The sequence below is a fragment of the Idiotropiscis lumnitzeri genome, chromosome 7, assembly GCF_059441095.1.
Source record: "Idiotropiscis lumnitzeri isolate Australia: NSW breed Sydney's pygmy pipehorse chromosome 7, RoL_Ilum_1.0, whole genome shotgun sequence".
NCBI classification, from domain to species: Eukaryota; Metazoa; Chordata; class Actinopteri; order Syngnathiformes; family Syngnathidae; genus Idiotropiscis; species Idiotropiscis lumnitzeri.
The window spans coordinates 19,118,378-19,131,831 of record NC_142397.1 but is presented as its reverse complement, the minus strand read 5'-3'; the positions used below and the strand labels follow the sequence as shown (position 1 = coordinate 19,131,831).

Here is a 13,454-nt window from a genome sequence, read left to right as displayed (position 1 = left end):
AATGTTTTACGGAAGCTGTATGAAGCAATGTAAAATAAAAACAAGACAAACGTTGTCTATCCATAATTGTTCTGTGAAGCAAGTGCAGATTCACAATGTCTTTGTAGAATATCATCAAATTAGCATGAGCGAATTTTAAAAACAAATATCGAGATTTTAAATTTACATTAGCGAATTTTAAAAACAAATATTGAGATTTTTTTTTTTTTTTAGCCTTTATTGCCAGTTGGGACCATGCATTACTGGTACTCTATCAAGTGAACAGTTTACTGTGTTTGTAACACAAGTAAAAGGTTTGCCATTGTGAGTACTTAGACTGACAAACAGACACGTTTTGAATTGTCTTCAGAGTTATATGACACATTCTTCTTGTGTTTTCTCATGTTCTTTTATTTTAAGGCAGCTTAAAAAAAATCTTCTGATGTTTAAGGTTAACAAAGTCTATTTTCTATTGCAGCGTCTCTGTCTAAATGGCAGCACAGGTCAGGAGATTATAGTAAGGAAAGACTTGCAGAACGTGGAGGCTTTGGCTTTTGACCCCATCAGCAGATTGCTTTACTGGGTTGATGCTGGTGCACAGAAAATTGAGGTACATGATATATGTATAACTTGATACATTATAAAGTTGCATGATGTCTATTTGAAAATTAGTTTGTAAGAGTGATGTTATGTCACTGGACAAAACTCTGTACGGTTGCACAGCCTGTTAGCGAAAGAATCCAGGAGAGGACATGAATGTATTTTGCGAACAGTTTTACACAAGTCGTGTGTTCGCTTTATATGTCTTGCAAGTTAACAGGTCATTTTATATTTTCACTTACTCGTGACATAAATAAATGTATTTGCTGGTTTGTGTATTTTTAAGGTTTCTAATCCCGATGGCGAATTGCGTCATACCCTCCTTAACTCCTCTATCCTGGAACATCCGCGAGCTCTTGTTCTCCTGCCTGAACAGGGGTAAACTGCTTACCACACACGCACTCACCTTGATGGTTATAAATAAATGATATTTAATTCATAATGTCTTTTCCCCCAGTCTGATGTTCTGGACTGACTGGGGAGACCGAGCAGCAGGTATTTACCGAAGTGCCATGGATGGAAGCAATGTGTCCTCAATTGCATCGGAGGGTGTCCGCTGGCCCAATGGTATTACAGCTGATGATCACTGGCTGTACTGGACTGAGGCCTTCAGCGACCGCATTGAGAGGGCTGACTTCAATGGAGGCCAACGACGCATTCTATTTGAGGGGTTACCGCACCCATATGCCATCGCTGTCTTCAAGGTGGGTGCTCTTCATTTTAGTTCAAATAGTTTTAATGAGTATATGACTTTGAGAATATTTTCCCAAACTTGCTTGCAGAATGAGTTGTATTGGGACGACTGGTCCAGAATGGGGATCTTCAAAGCTCAAAAAACTGGTGCTCAGAGTAATGAGCTAATTATTGGCAGACTGACTGGTGTCATGGACCTTAAGATTTTTTATAAAGGCAAGAACAGAGGTGAGAAACATTTGTGAGAAACATACATATGACTGGATGAATTGGAATAATACATTAAGTAGTTGTGTGTATACTGAATTCATGTATTCATGTAAATGACTGAATTCATTTAGTATCAAACAAGAAACTTAACAAGTCAAACATAATAGAGTATCCTGGAGAATCTACTGATTGTATTCACGTAAAATCCTGCACATTTCACAAAGCACAATATGTCTTAACATATCTACTAGGTCACAACGCCTGTGCTGACCTGCCATGCAGGTTACTGTGTCTGCCTCAGCCTGGCTCTAGACACACCTGCATTTGCCCAGAAGGCACCCCGACTACCACTTTGCCTGATGGACAGCTGCAATGCCAGTGCCCGACAGGATACCAGCTCCAAAACAACACCTGTGTTAAGACTGGTGAGACTGTGTCATAATAAAACCATTCAGTACTTGCAATTGCTTTGATTATGTCTCGAATAGATATGACTAATCTTCTTGGCTAATTATTGGTTTTGTGTGGCTGTGCCTGTCGTTTTCAGAGCTAAGTTGTTCTGCCAACCAGTACCGTTGCTCAAATGGCCGTTGTATTAGTAATATATGGAAGTGTGACAGCGACGACGACTGCGGAGACATGAGTGATGAACAGGAGTGTCGTAAGTACTTCCGCACGCACACGCACACACACACATACAAAGAACAGAAAAAGTTGGGGTCGCAGAGGCTCATGAATAAAGACTTTAGCTTTTCGATTGAAGAGTCATATGTTCAAGTCCTGCTGCAGGAACAAAAACTAGTGGTCATTGGGCTCTTAATCAAGGCAGCCACGATTTATATGCCTTGTTATTCTGACATGTTATCACTCTCTTTCATGTCCATTGAGTGTTATATTAAAAAAAAACTGAGCATCCGTCTTTGTAATCTTCAGCAACGACAACCTGTGACCCGACCAACCAATTCCGCTGCGCCGTCTCCGGTTCCTGCATTCCCTTGGCTTTCCAATGTGACCATGATGATGATTGTGGAGACAACAGTGATGAAGAGCACTGTGGTAAGTCTTCATGCACATGCTTATAGCCGCATAGATTTCAATATTTCTTTATAATGCGAACTCATGTTTGGAGAGATGTATTGAGAGTTACAGTGGAAGTAATGACTTTCCCAGTTGGCTTAGGACGAGAGTCATGTTACACCCTGGGCTGTTTGCCATCTAATCACAGGGCAATCATTGACGCTCACGTTCCTACATTGTCGAGAAGGTGGTTTTTAACAAACTCAGCAATTTCTTGAACTCAATTGGACTTTTCAATGAATTCCAATCAGGTTTCCAACCTAATCACAGAACAGAATCAGCTCTTATTAAAGTGCTGAGCACAGACTTGGGAAATGTGTCAATTATAGTCTTACTGGATGTTTTTGTCTTTGCATGTTCTCCCTGTGCCTCCGTGGGTTTCCTCCGGGTGCTCCGGTTTCCTTCCACATTCCAAAAACATGCATGGCAAGTTAATTGGACACAAAAAATTGCCCCTAGGTATGAGTGTGAGCACGACGGCTGTTTGTCGATTTGTGCCCTGCGATTGGCTGGCAACCAGTTCAGGGTCGAAGACAGCTGGGATAGGCTCCAGAACCACCTGTGACCCTTGTGCGGAGAAGCCGTACAGATAATGAATGGATGACTGGAAATTGATGAATGTACTCAAATGGCCATGACGTAGGGGACCCCTCGAGGTTCAGTTTTTGGATCCCTTTTGTTCAGCCTCTATATGCTACCCTTGTCTAAAATATTTCTGATGTCTAATGTTGACCTATCATGGTTTTTAGAAGACACACAGTTAAATCTAGCAGTATTCGCAAAGGACTACAGTTCAATTACGGTGTTGAATCACTGTCTTACACAAATAAATAACTGGTTGACCCAAATTTCCTTCAGCTAAACAAAAATAAAGCTGAGATAATTGTTTGTGGCAACCAAAGACCAGGTCGGACACCTTGGTGTGCGAATAGATTCGGATCTGACTTTGAGCAGTCAAATAAATCACTTAAACTGCGGGAAATGTAGTCAACCGAGGTAATAACATGCAAACTCTACACAGGTGGTAGCAGTTTTATGAAACCTATTATCAATCCCATCTTGAATCTATACATAGTATGAATAAGATTAGTTGAATATTTGTTTTTTAGTACGATTGTTTTTATTTGACTCATAGATTCCCATGTGTGTGGAACCGGGGAGTTTACATGTGCACGAGGTGTTTGCATCCGTGAAGCCTGGCGTTGTGATGGAGACAATGATTGCAGAGACTGGTCTGATGAGGCGAACTGCACAGGTAATGTTTTTAAAGAATTCAGTAATAAGATCCCATTTCTAGAAACCTCACTTGTGCACATTTACAATTCTATATGAGTACTTTACTAATTTACAATGCCTTATGCAAAATCTTTACGAGCTTGTTTCTGACACTGGTAAAAATCACAATGATGTAAAATGATGCCTATATCCTCAGAGCTTTTGTCACCGCTATCATTATCTCAAACTATTGTTTATTTTTAGCTGCCCAACATACATGTGAATCCAGTAGTTTCCAGTGTCACACGGGCCACTGCATACCACAGCGCTGGACGTGCGACGGTGACAATGACTGCCAGGACAGCTCAGATGAAGACCCTAATTATTGTGGTAACAGGATGACACACTTAGCAACACATGTTCCCTATGTCACACAACACGTCACTTTTCACCTTCTGTCTTCATGTTGCCTGATATCAGTTGCATCAATTAAGCCAGCCCACACTTGATGTATTACGGTCATCAGCATAGTGGTTTGGATACAGTAATCTGCATGCGCCTCATGATATGGCGTGATAGTCGTCATGATATACAATGTGTACGTATTTGACAGGGTATTTTCTATGATCTAATGAGGTCATAATATTACCCTGCAGCAGTTTTTTATTTAGTCCTGCTTGTTACAGGTCAAAAGCTTCATTTAGTCAGAGATGGCTCTCTGATTACCTGAACTGATTACCTTTTCTAGCATATCAGATATTCTCATGTTTTTATGTTTTTAAGTTTGACCTATAAAAGCTTGCTCAATATCAATTGTACCAGGGTTATAAATTTATAGCTGTGACGTTTAAAGGAGGACAAGATCCTAAATGGCCCATTTTTCACTAACAAGCTCCGTTTATATATTTTTGATTGGAAAACTGAAATTTGTTCTCATTATCTTTTTTATCTATTGATTTAGGAGAAATTAGGAAATAAGTGACGACTTGAAAAACGCCTACTTTTAATCAGGAATATGACCTCGCCCCTCTCCCCTCTCCATTGAAAATCATTGTAATTTCATTGCTCATTAGTTGGCACCAAAATTAATGTGGACACCCCTACCTATGACCACTTCAAATATCAAAAGGTTGAACCTCTCCGTGGTGGATTTAGATGAGAAAGACAAAATGTAGAAGTGAGCAGAGGTATATAGTTTATGCTATTAGGATGCGGCACACTGCTTCTTTGCTGATCACGGTGAGGATGCACGGCAAAGAGCACCAGTCGGAATATTTACACAGACTGAAGTGGGAAAGAGTAGACATGCACAGACATGCACAGACTGTAGGTGACGTAGCAACAACGTGGCGTTTTATTTTTTTGGAACGTAACAGCTCCGGGCTACGTGTCCGCCACTCAATGTAACATTCCAATGTGGCCCCACTCGACTGTGGAGTGGGGCTCCTTGCTGGAACTTTTTGTTTGCTGAACATTGACGCTCCCGAAGCGACCCAGACTAAAAGCACATGCTGCTTCGAGATGCGCACCGTTCACGAAGACCACCTCCAGGGTTATGACATACTTGTATCGCAATATAGTTTTCAGCTATATCGACCAGCCCTGGTGATAGAGAAAAAACAAGGACAGAATCAACGCAAAAAAAAATAATTGAGAAAGGTTTACTATGTACTGTGTCTCTGATTAGTAGTAATAGTAGTAGTAAAAATCAGTTCACCAGTGTAATTATTGGCATTACAATCAAATTGGCAGTAGCGCCCACCTGTTATACAAAGTACTGAGACATACTACTAAGATCCCAAATAGTGGCCGCTAAAGTGCATGTTTGCAGTGACAGATTGCTGGTGCTGTTGGTGGGTGTATTGCAGGCGATTTACTAAGATTGCGATCTAGAACTTATACCCCAAATAGCAGGCTCTATTTTGCATTTTCACTCGGGCTAACAGATTGCACGCCTTGTTGGCAACTGGCGTAAAATTGGTGGGGGCTCTCATGTTTTGAGTAGCTTGAGATAGCGCTAATGGTTTTCACCATAGAAAATTTGGGAGAGCTCCTCAAGGGCAAAATTAAGTTTGAATTGATGGAACAGCACGTGTTACTGCAAGAGGCAAACCATCCATCCATCCAGGGTCGTGGGGGTGCTGAAGCATATCCCAGCTGTCTTCTGGCAATAGGAAGGTTACACCCAAAACTGGTTGCCAGCCAATAAGAGGCAAAAGAGACTTACAGAAATCACAGTTAAAATTTTGTTTGATTTAACTCATCCTGAGTGTGTGGCAATTGGATGCATCTGCCCTTCATGCGTAATCCAGCGTTCAAAACTTGGGACAGCTACCCTGCTGTGGGCGGCAGTGTGCTCATATGACCCTGATGCAGAGTTGAATGGAGTTTAGTTGTAGGCACGGGTGGAGCTGGAATGTTTTTCCTAGTGGGGGCCAAGGGTATCAAAGCAAAATAAAAAAATAAAAAAAAAACCTTCAGAAATGCTGATCAACATTCTGTTCCGTACGGCGGAGGGGAGCGTTATGTGGAAAAAAAAAAAATCATCTACAAAATTGGAAAATACCCAAAAGTCAATTATCTGGCTTGCCACCCTGGGGGCCCAAGCCTATTACAAGGGGGGGGGCAGTGCAATGACCAGCTCATCTGAGAAGCCTGATAACAATGCTGATCATTTGAATCTAGTGTGTTGGGACAGCGACACATCTGGACACATAAAAGAGCGTAGCGTTTCACCAGTATTTACTGATTATTGTAATATTTTCCAGAGGGATCCAGATGCAAAGGCTTTCTCTGCTCCAATGACACCTGCTTGCCAGTTACTTCCCACTGTAATGGCATTAAGGAATGTGCAGATGGCGCTGATGAGGACTATTGTGGTGAGTATGGTTATCATGCCTAACCTAGGTTACTATAAATTGTGACAGTGATACTCATACGAATTTGTGAAACTTAACTTTTTTTTTTTAAATGCTATGTGGAATTTTCACCCACAGACCCCTTGTGCACTCGCTACATGGAGTTTGTATGCAAGAACCGAGCCCAGTGTCTCTTTCAGTCCCTGGTATGTGATGGTGTCAAACACTGTGAAGATGGGTCAGATGAGGATGCAGATTATGCCAAATGTGGTAGGAATCTCACACTTGCCTGTTACCAGTTGTCCTTGTCTTATCACCTTGAAAAGGGATATAAGAAGGAATAGATTGCTCGCTATGTGTTGAAAAGTAGTTAGTCGGTCCATTTCTTGTGTTCGTTGTTTCAGTACCATGCACAGGATTAAATTCTGGGGCCTCTTTTGTTTTGTATCTGCTTCATTTGGGTTCCATTTTAAGGAAATTGTTTTAACCTCTGCAGTTATGCGGATGACTGTCAGAGCTAGCAAACACAGATGCTTTTTCATTGTGGCCATTTTTGTCCTGTCTGAAGGAATTCAAGTCCTGGATGTCACTGAATTTCTTGAATTTCAATGAAAATAAGTTACGGTGTTTGCTCTTAGTGGCCCCTGTACTTCCCAATCCTGCTGACTTGGCTTTGTCTTATTATATATTCTTAAATCTTCAAATGGCCTCACCCCAGTGTATTTCTCTGAGCTCCTCCACCCCTACGCACTTGCCCTCTGCCTCAGGTCTGTGGATCCCACCAAATTTATTTGCTTTGAATTAGAACAGAAATTATCAGACCGGCCCTCTTGCCCAGGATCTGTGACTTCTAAATGAATGGACAATAAACCCGAACACAATCCAAAATCTTGTAGAAAGTCTTTACCGAAGACTGTCGCTGCAAATGGGTGACCAGTTCAACGTGTTCTCCATTTCACACTTCCTGTGGTGCAGTGGCTCTGTCCATCTCATGTGCATTTGTGAAAAGCCTTTATCAGTAAATATACACTATGTTGTACATAATTATTAAACCTACTGACACCGTTTTTGCTTCTTTTTCAGCCACTCCATCAGAGTTCGGCAAAGTGTGTGATGCATATACCTTTCAGTGTGCCAACGGAGTATGTGTTAGCCTGGAGTGGAAATGTGATGGCATGGACGACTGTGGTGACTACTCTGATGAAGCCAACTGTGGTGAGGAAGAGTTTACTGGTGTACTCCTCTGACAATAATCTGGAATACAGTACACAAAGACAGTTGTGATTCATTAAAAGATGCCCGTCGTAATTGTGCTCCTATTTAGTGTTTCGTTGTGAGTAGCACAAAGCTCACTTTCTCTGTTTCCTTGTGTGTTGTAGCTGCTCCCACTGAGGTTCCTGGCTGCTCAAGGTATTTCCAGTTTGAGTGTAAAAGTGGACGCTGCATCCCAACATGGTGGAAGTGTGATGATGAGAACGACTGTGGGGACTGGTCTGACGAATCTGAGTGCACAGGTACATGCGCCACTCTTTTCATTTCACATTATCCCAAAATATCCAAAGAGCTTGACAATTTGGCTTTTATTTTTTTATTGTATTTTATTAGTAATCTTATTCACTATAATATTTTTTCTTTTTATTCTTTAAAAGGAAGAAAGCGCTGCTTCCATTACCAAATGTTTTGCCACCCCAGTTACGACCATACTATTGTCAATGAATCTAACAATAATAAATTAAAAATGTTCCGTTAAGTATATTATCTCCATAGTGTGTATAGAAAGTTTTCTTAGGATGTATTGCCACTATAATCCTCCCTTCTTTCAAGAAAAAAATGACTGGATCAAAAAAAAAAGATGAAAAAGAGTCAATTGAACTTGACCTTCCCAGGTGGATTACAAACAGTAAAGCGATAGTATATAGTTATAGTTGCGCTATATCTAATATGTTCAAATGGTCTGTCAAGTGTGACAGCCTATTTTTAGATGTTTATTGAGGGACTGCGGTCGTGCTATCTAGCTTACATCGAGGCTTGCTCCATGGCTATACTAAATGATATTTTGCAAACAATACTATGGAAACTCCTTTTTGTACTACATTATGTACCACAAAAGCACAACTATATAGCTCTCTCTCTCTCTCTCTCTCTCTCTCGTTCTCTCTCATAATGACAATAATATTAATAATAAAAATAATAATAATTATAATAAGAAAAGGCGGTATGGTGACCGACTGGTTAGCACGATAGCCTCACAGTTCAGATGTGCAGGGTTCGAATCCGGCTCCGGCCTTCCTGTGTGGAGTTTGCATGTTCTCCCTGTGCCTGAATGGGTTTCCTCCGGGTACTCCGGTTTCCTCCCACATTCCAAAGACATACATGGTAGGTTGATTGAACACTCTAAATTGCCCCAGGTGTGAGTGTGAGCGCGGATGGTTGTTCGTCTCTGTGTGCCCCGCGATTGGCTGGCAACCAATTCAGGGTGTCCCCCACCTACTGCCCGAAGATAGCTGGGATCGGCTCCAACTAATGAACATATAACATTCTAATATGTAAATATTATAGGACATTGTATATAAATATTACAAGTTTCTTGTCATAATGCAACCATATGATATAGACTTTGAAGTCTCTATACTTAGTTCAAATGATGTCTTTATATTTGTTTTTAATCTGTCTTGCGTTTAGGCTTTTCTGTACTAGCTAATTCTAAAGTTTAACTCCATAAATACGAATACAAACGCTCTTTTTCATTTTGCTGGTTAAGGTTTTAAATCTCTATGATTCATTTATTATTGTGTTCTTTAAAATTTACATTATGTATTGTTCTGGTGGCCTGTTTTCTGATGAATGCAAAACGGTTGTAAGGAACCGATATGTATTTATATGTATTTCCCCAGATATCTGAACAGTAATTCAAATACTTTGCCTTGTAGAACTGCAACATAATGTGGAAGCCAGGGCACTTTGTCAACACTCTTTTTGTTTTATTTTTATTTACTTTATTTATTATTATCTTATTTTTATTATCCATATTTGCACTGAGGAGGGGAGCTCTCCAATCTAATGATAATAAAGGGCATTCTGATTCTGAAATATGGTAATATCAGAAATGCTTCTTGATAGTTTATGTTTTTCAAATTTCATGTTTTGATACACCCTAGTAAGAAGAAGCGGTACAGACAATGGATTGATGGATGTTTTGATACCATCGATCAGTATTTGGATAGTTTCAGATTTTTTTTACAGTTCCCAAATATAATAATTTTAGTTTAATTTAGGTTCAGTAATTTGAATTTATTTCTATCAAAACACTTTTTCTATTTACTCATCGTAAAACTGTCTAGAACCGCCAGTGTACAAATCACAGTGTACATTTAGACAAGCAAAATCCACACTCATGTTCACAGCTACGGACAATTTAGAGACTCTAATGCGTGATTTTGGGACGTGGGAGGAAGCTGACATTCCAGGAGAAATCTGACTCAAGCATGAAGAAAGTATCCCAACTACACTCGGGAAGGCCGATATTCAAACGTCAAACCTCAGTTGTGAGCCAAACATGCTCACTACTCGGGCGTCTTGTCGTAGACACAAACCATGTGAATTCATTTCAATTCAAATTTCAGCTCAAACCTGAGTGACATCTCTCTACCTTTTTTGTCTCATTAGTATGTTGGGGAAAAAAAGCCATCTACAGTGAATGACATTTGCCGTATTTTTACGGCCAAAAGACGCGATAGAACGCACCGTATCATTGGGCGCAAACAGAACCGAGCAACCGAGCAGTCGCGCTGGCTGCTCAGTCACGCTAGCGTGTTTTTAAAATGGCAGCGGGAGTTCAGTGGTACTTTATTTTAGCTTTTAACAACGTGCAGAAGTTGTCCTCATCCAAAAATTCACCAAGTCCTTGTCTTGTGTATCCAAGATAAACAGCTGGACACGTTCTCCACCAAACACGAGAGTCATTATCAGTCTGCCTCGCCGTCTCGTTGCCGCGCAGCCCCTCAGATGGGATGCCGACACAATGCCGGTGTGAGCAAGTCACTAATCAACAAACGATGTGCGGTCACGGTGTTACATCAAAACTAAAACTATCACCCAAATCAACTGAATAGCATAAGAGTGGAGGCCCAGCAAAATTCCGCCTCCCAGCCTACCATACAATTCCTTAGTTTACATGCATTCACACTAAAACAGAAGATAGCTTGGCTAGCGTGGCTAGCTGTTTTTAAAAAGGCAACAGGAGCAAAACTGAGTTTGGTTGTATTTTATTGAACTATTTAACAATGTACTCTCATTATTGTTAATCAGTCATCATCCACAAATCCATCAAAATCGTCTGCTGGGCAAGTTCTCCCAAAAACACGCCAGGTTCCCTCTCGTCATTGTCAGATTCCCCGTGTCGCTGCTGCGTGCGGCTCCTCATGATGCCGGCTTTTGCGAAAGCCCTAACAACAGAGCTAGCAGACACGCTTGCCCATATAGGGGCATTGGGGGCTGCTTTGCACTGGGGGCGTGCCTTTGCGTTGTCATTCACGCCCATCTCCCCTCTCACGTCCGCCTGCTGTCGTTAGCCACGCCCGCCTTCTCTCTATATAAGCAGTGTGCAGGCCGTTAATGTTCGCAGTTAGCCCAGCGGTCGGCACTTGGTCCACATAATGGGCGCTCCGCCCTGGCTTTTTTGGACGAGTTTCAGGACTTTAAAGTGCGCCTTATGGCTGCGAAAATACGGTAAATGTTGCTTAATAAAATTCATCCATTTATTATTCGGTCCGCTTATCATCACGAGGGCTGCTGGTGTGCCGGAGCCTATCCCAACTGTCTCTGGGCAGTGGATGGAGTACAGCCTGCACTGGCTGCCAGCCAATCGCAAGTTTAATAAAATTATCAATGCAAATTTCGCTTTTCATTTTAACAGTAAATCATCTCAGTGTATTCATTTCTCAAACATGAACATTCAGTCAGCCTAAATTAATCAAAGCAAACCACCTTCCAGGTGGAGCAGGGGCTCAAACTGTGGCCCCCTCGCATTCGACGTGTGCCCCCAACCGCTTCCACTGTGGCACTGGAAATTGCATCATCAACGCTTGGGTTTGTGACGGCTATGCTGACTGTCCTGATGGCAGTGATGAGCTGGGATGTCCCACAGGTACAACTAGTTTAACTGTGTTGCCCCTTTTTAGAGGCTGTTGTGGTCCTATATCATCTCTGCTGTCGCCCAGAGATGGTGCCTAACAGCACGGAATGTCCCTTCTCACAAGCGCATTTAGAGTATGCTTACCAACAATGTCATTAGTGGTCCCAGCATACTTGCACAACAGGTGCGCGAAGTGATGGTCCGTTCTACTAGGCACCATCTCTGGCGATCATTTGGGATTAATAGAACGGTGGCCATACGTAACTATCGCTTCATGATGTGTTTGTGTATTATGTGACATGTATTCGATGTCTGGAAATCATTGGTAACATACAACAATGCATTTTCTTTTTTCTTCTTTGTGCAGTTAATGGCTCTGTGACACAGATACCAGTTTCCACTCAGGGCCCCTCATCCCATGGTCGCTGCAGTCAGGGTCAGTTTCAGTGTCGCAATCTACATCACTGCATCCCTGACTGGCAGCGTTGTGATGGCAAGATCCACTGTCAGGATGCCTCTGATGAGGCCTTTTGTCGTAAGTCTCTTGGTACTGCTTCAAACAATGCTACCATCTCACACGCACACACACGCACGCAAACACGAACAAGCACACACATACGCACTCGCACACCCACGCGCCCACACACCCACGCACACACCCCCACGCACCCCCACACGCACACGCACACGCACACACACACACATAAGCACATTCACAGTAGAAGAAAGGATAGAATGAATTGAGTCAAGGGGAATTCCCTAACAGTCAAGCCCTACTGCAGCATAACTAACGGAGGATTTGAAGTATGCCTGATCCAATCCGATCTATATTTGAATAAAAGAAGGAATGATAATTTAAAAAGGATATCAATATCAATGTTATATAATATTAAAATTAGGGCTGGGCGATATGACCTCAAATCAATATCGTGAGAAATTGAGCAATTTTACCTCGATAACGATAAATGCACGATAAATTCCCCCCGTGGACTAAAATCTAAATAAATGCAGGAAATGCATATTGACTGTTTTTTTTTAATTAACCAACTGGTACACATTACTTTCAATGAAAAATAAAAGTACAAAAATCATTTGTATAAACATTCCAAATAGCTTGCTTTGCATGACTTGAACAATGTCACAAAGAAAAAGGGTACCTCTTGCAAAATCTTTTTCTGCAAATAGATTGCGCCAAGATGCTCTCATGATGTAAATAATGGCAAATAAAAAAAAATGCTAAATAAAATGAAAGAAAATGTCAATGCAAGCCAAATAAACAAGTGTGCATCATCAGGGGAAATGTGCCGTCTCGAGTACTCTGGTGCGCAGTCGCCACTTGACGTCGATGTAATGCACAGTCAGGCTCAATCAGGGATCCATGTTTCGACCCGACCACAAGTTGGATGTAGATGCAAAATGCTTGACATGTCTAAGCTCCCGGCCCGATGTAGCCCATATCGGGAAATACGGCTTTCATGAAGCGTTTAAATCCTGTGCGCGCCACTGTAACTAGAGGAGCTTTATCTTTAGCTATGTGCTAGGCTATTGCGTCCACCTCTGAGACGTTCTCTCGTATGGTGTCGCCTCCGTTAATGGGCTGTTGTCACTTGTCCAACCTTGCTTCTCACTTTGAACTTTTAGCACAGCATGGTTGTGTTGTGGGTGGTGAAAAAGCTTCTGGATTTGAA

General features: G+C 41.6%; 1 protein-coding gene across 1 annotated transcript in view; it reads left to right on the top strand.

Moving 5' to 3' along the window:
• Positions 1–13,454, top strand: part of sorl1 (sortilin-related receptor, L(DLR class) A repeats containing) — a 71,483-nt gene that overhangs the window by 39,896 nt on the left and 18,133 nt on the right. Inside the window, exons 18-32 of the mRNA XM_088300401.1 lie at positions 458–589; positions 866–957; positions 1,037–1,283; positions 1,362–1,500; positions 1,734–1,907; positions 2,030–2,143; positions 2,416–2,538; positions 3,695–3,814; positions 4,039–4,164; positions 6,543–6,653; positions 6,771–6,902; positions 7,716–7,847; positions 8,012–8,146; positions 11,626–11,778; positions 12,134–12,301. Of these exons, the coding sequence (XP_088156527.1) occupies positions 458–589; positions 866–957; positions 1,037–1,283; positions 1,362–1,500; positions 1,734–1,907; positions 2,030–2,143; positions 2,416–2,538; positions 3,695–3,814; positions 4,039–4,164; positions 6,543–6,653; positions 6,771–6,902; positions 7,716–7,847; positions 8,012–8,146; positions 11,626–11,778; positions 12,134–12,301 (2,098 nt within the window). The remainder of the gene's footprint in view (positions 1–457; positions 590–865; positions 958–1,036; positions 1,284–1,361; positions 1,501–1,733; positions 1,908–2,029; positions 2,144–2,415; positions 2,539–3,694; positions 3,815–4,038; positions 4,165–6,542; positions 6,654–6,770; positions 6,903–7,715; positions 7,848–8,011; positions 8,147–11,625; positions 11,779–12,133; positions 12,302–13,454) is intronic.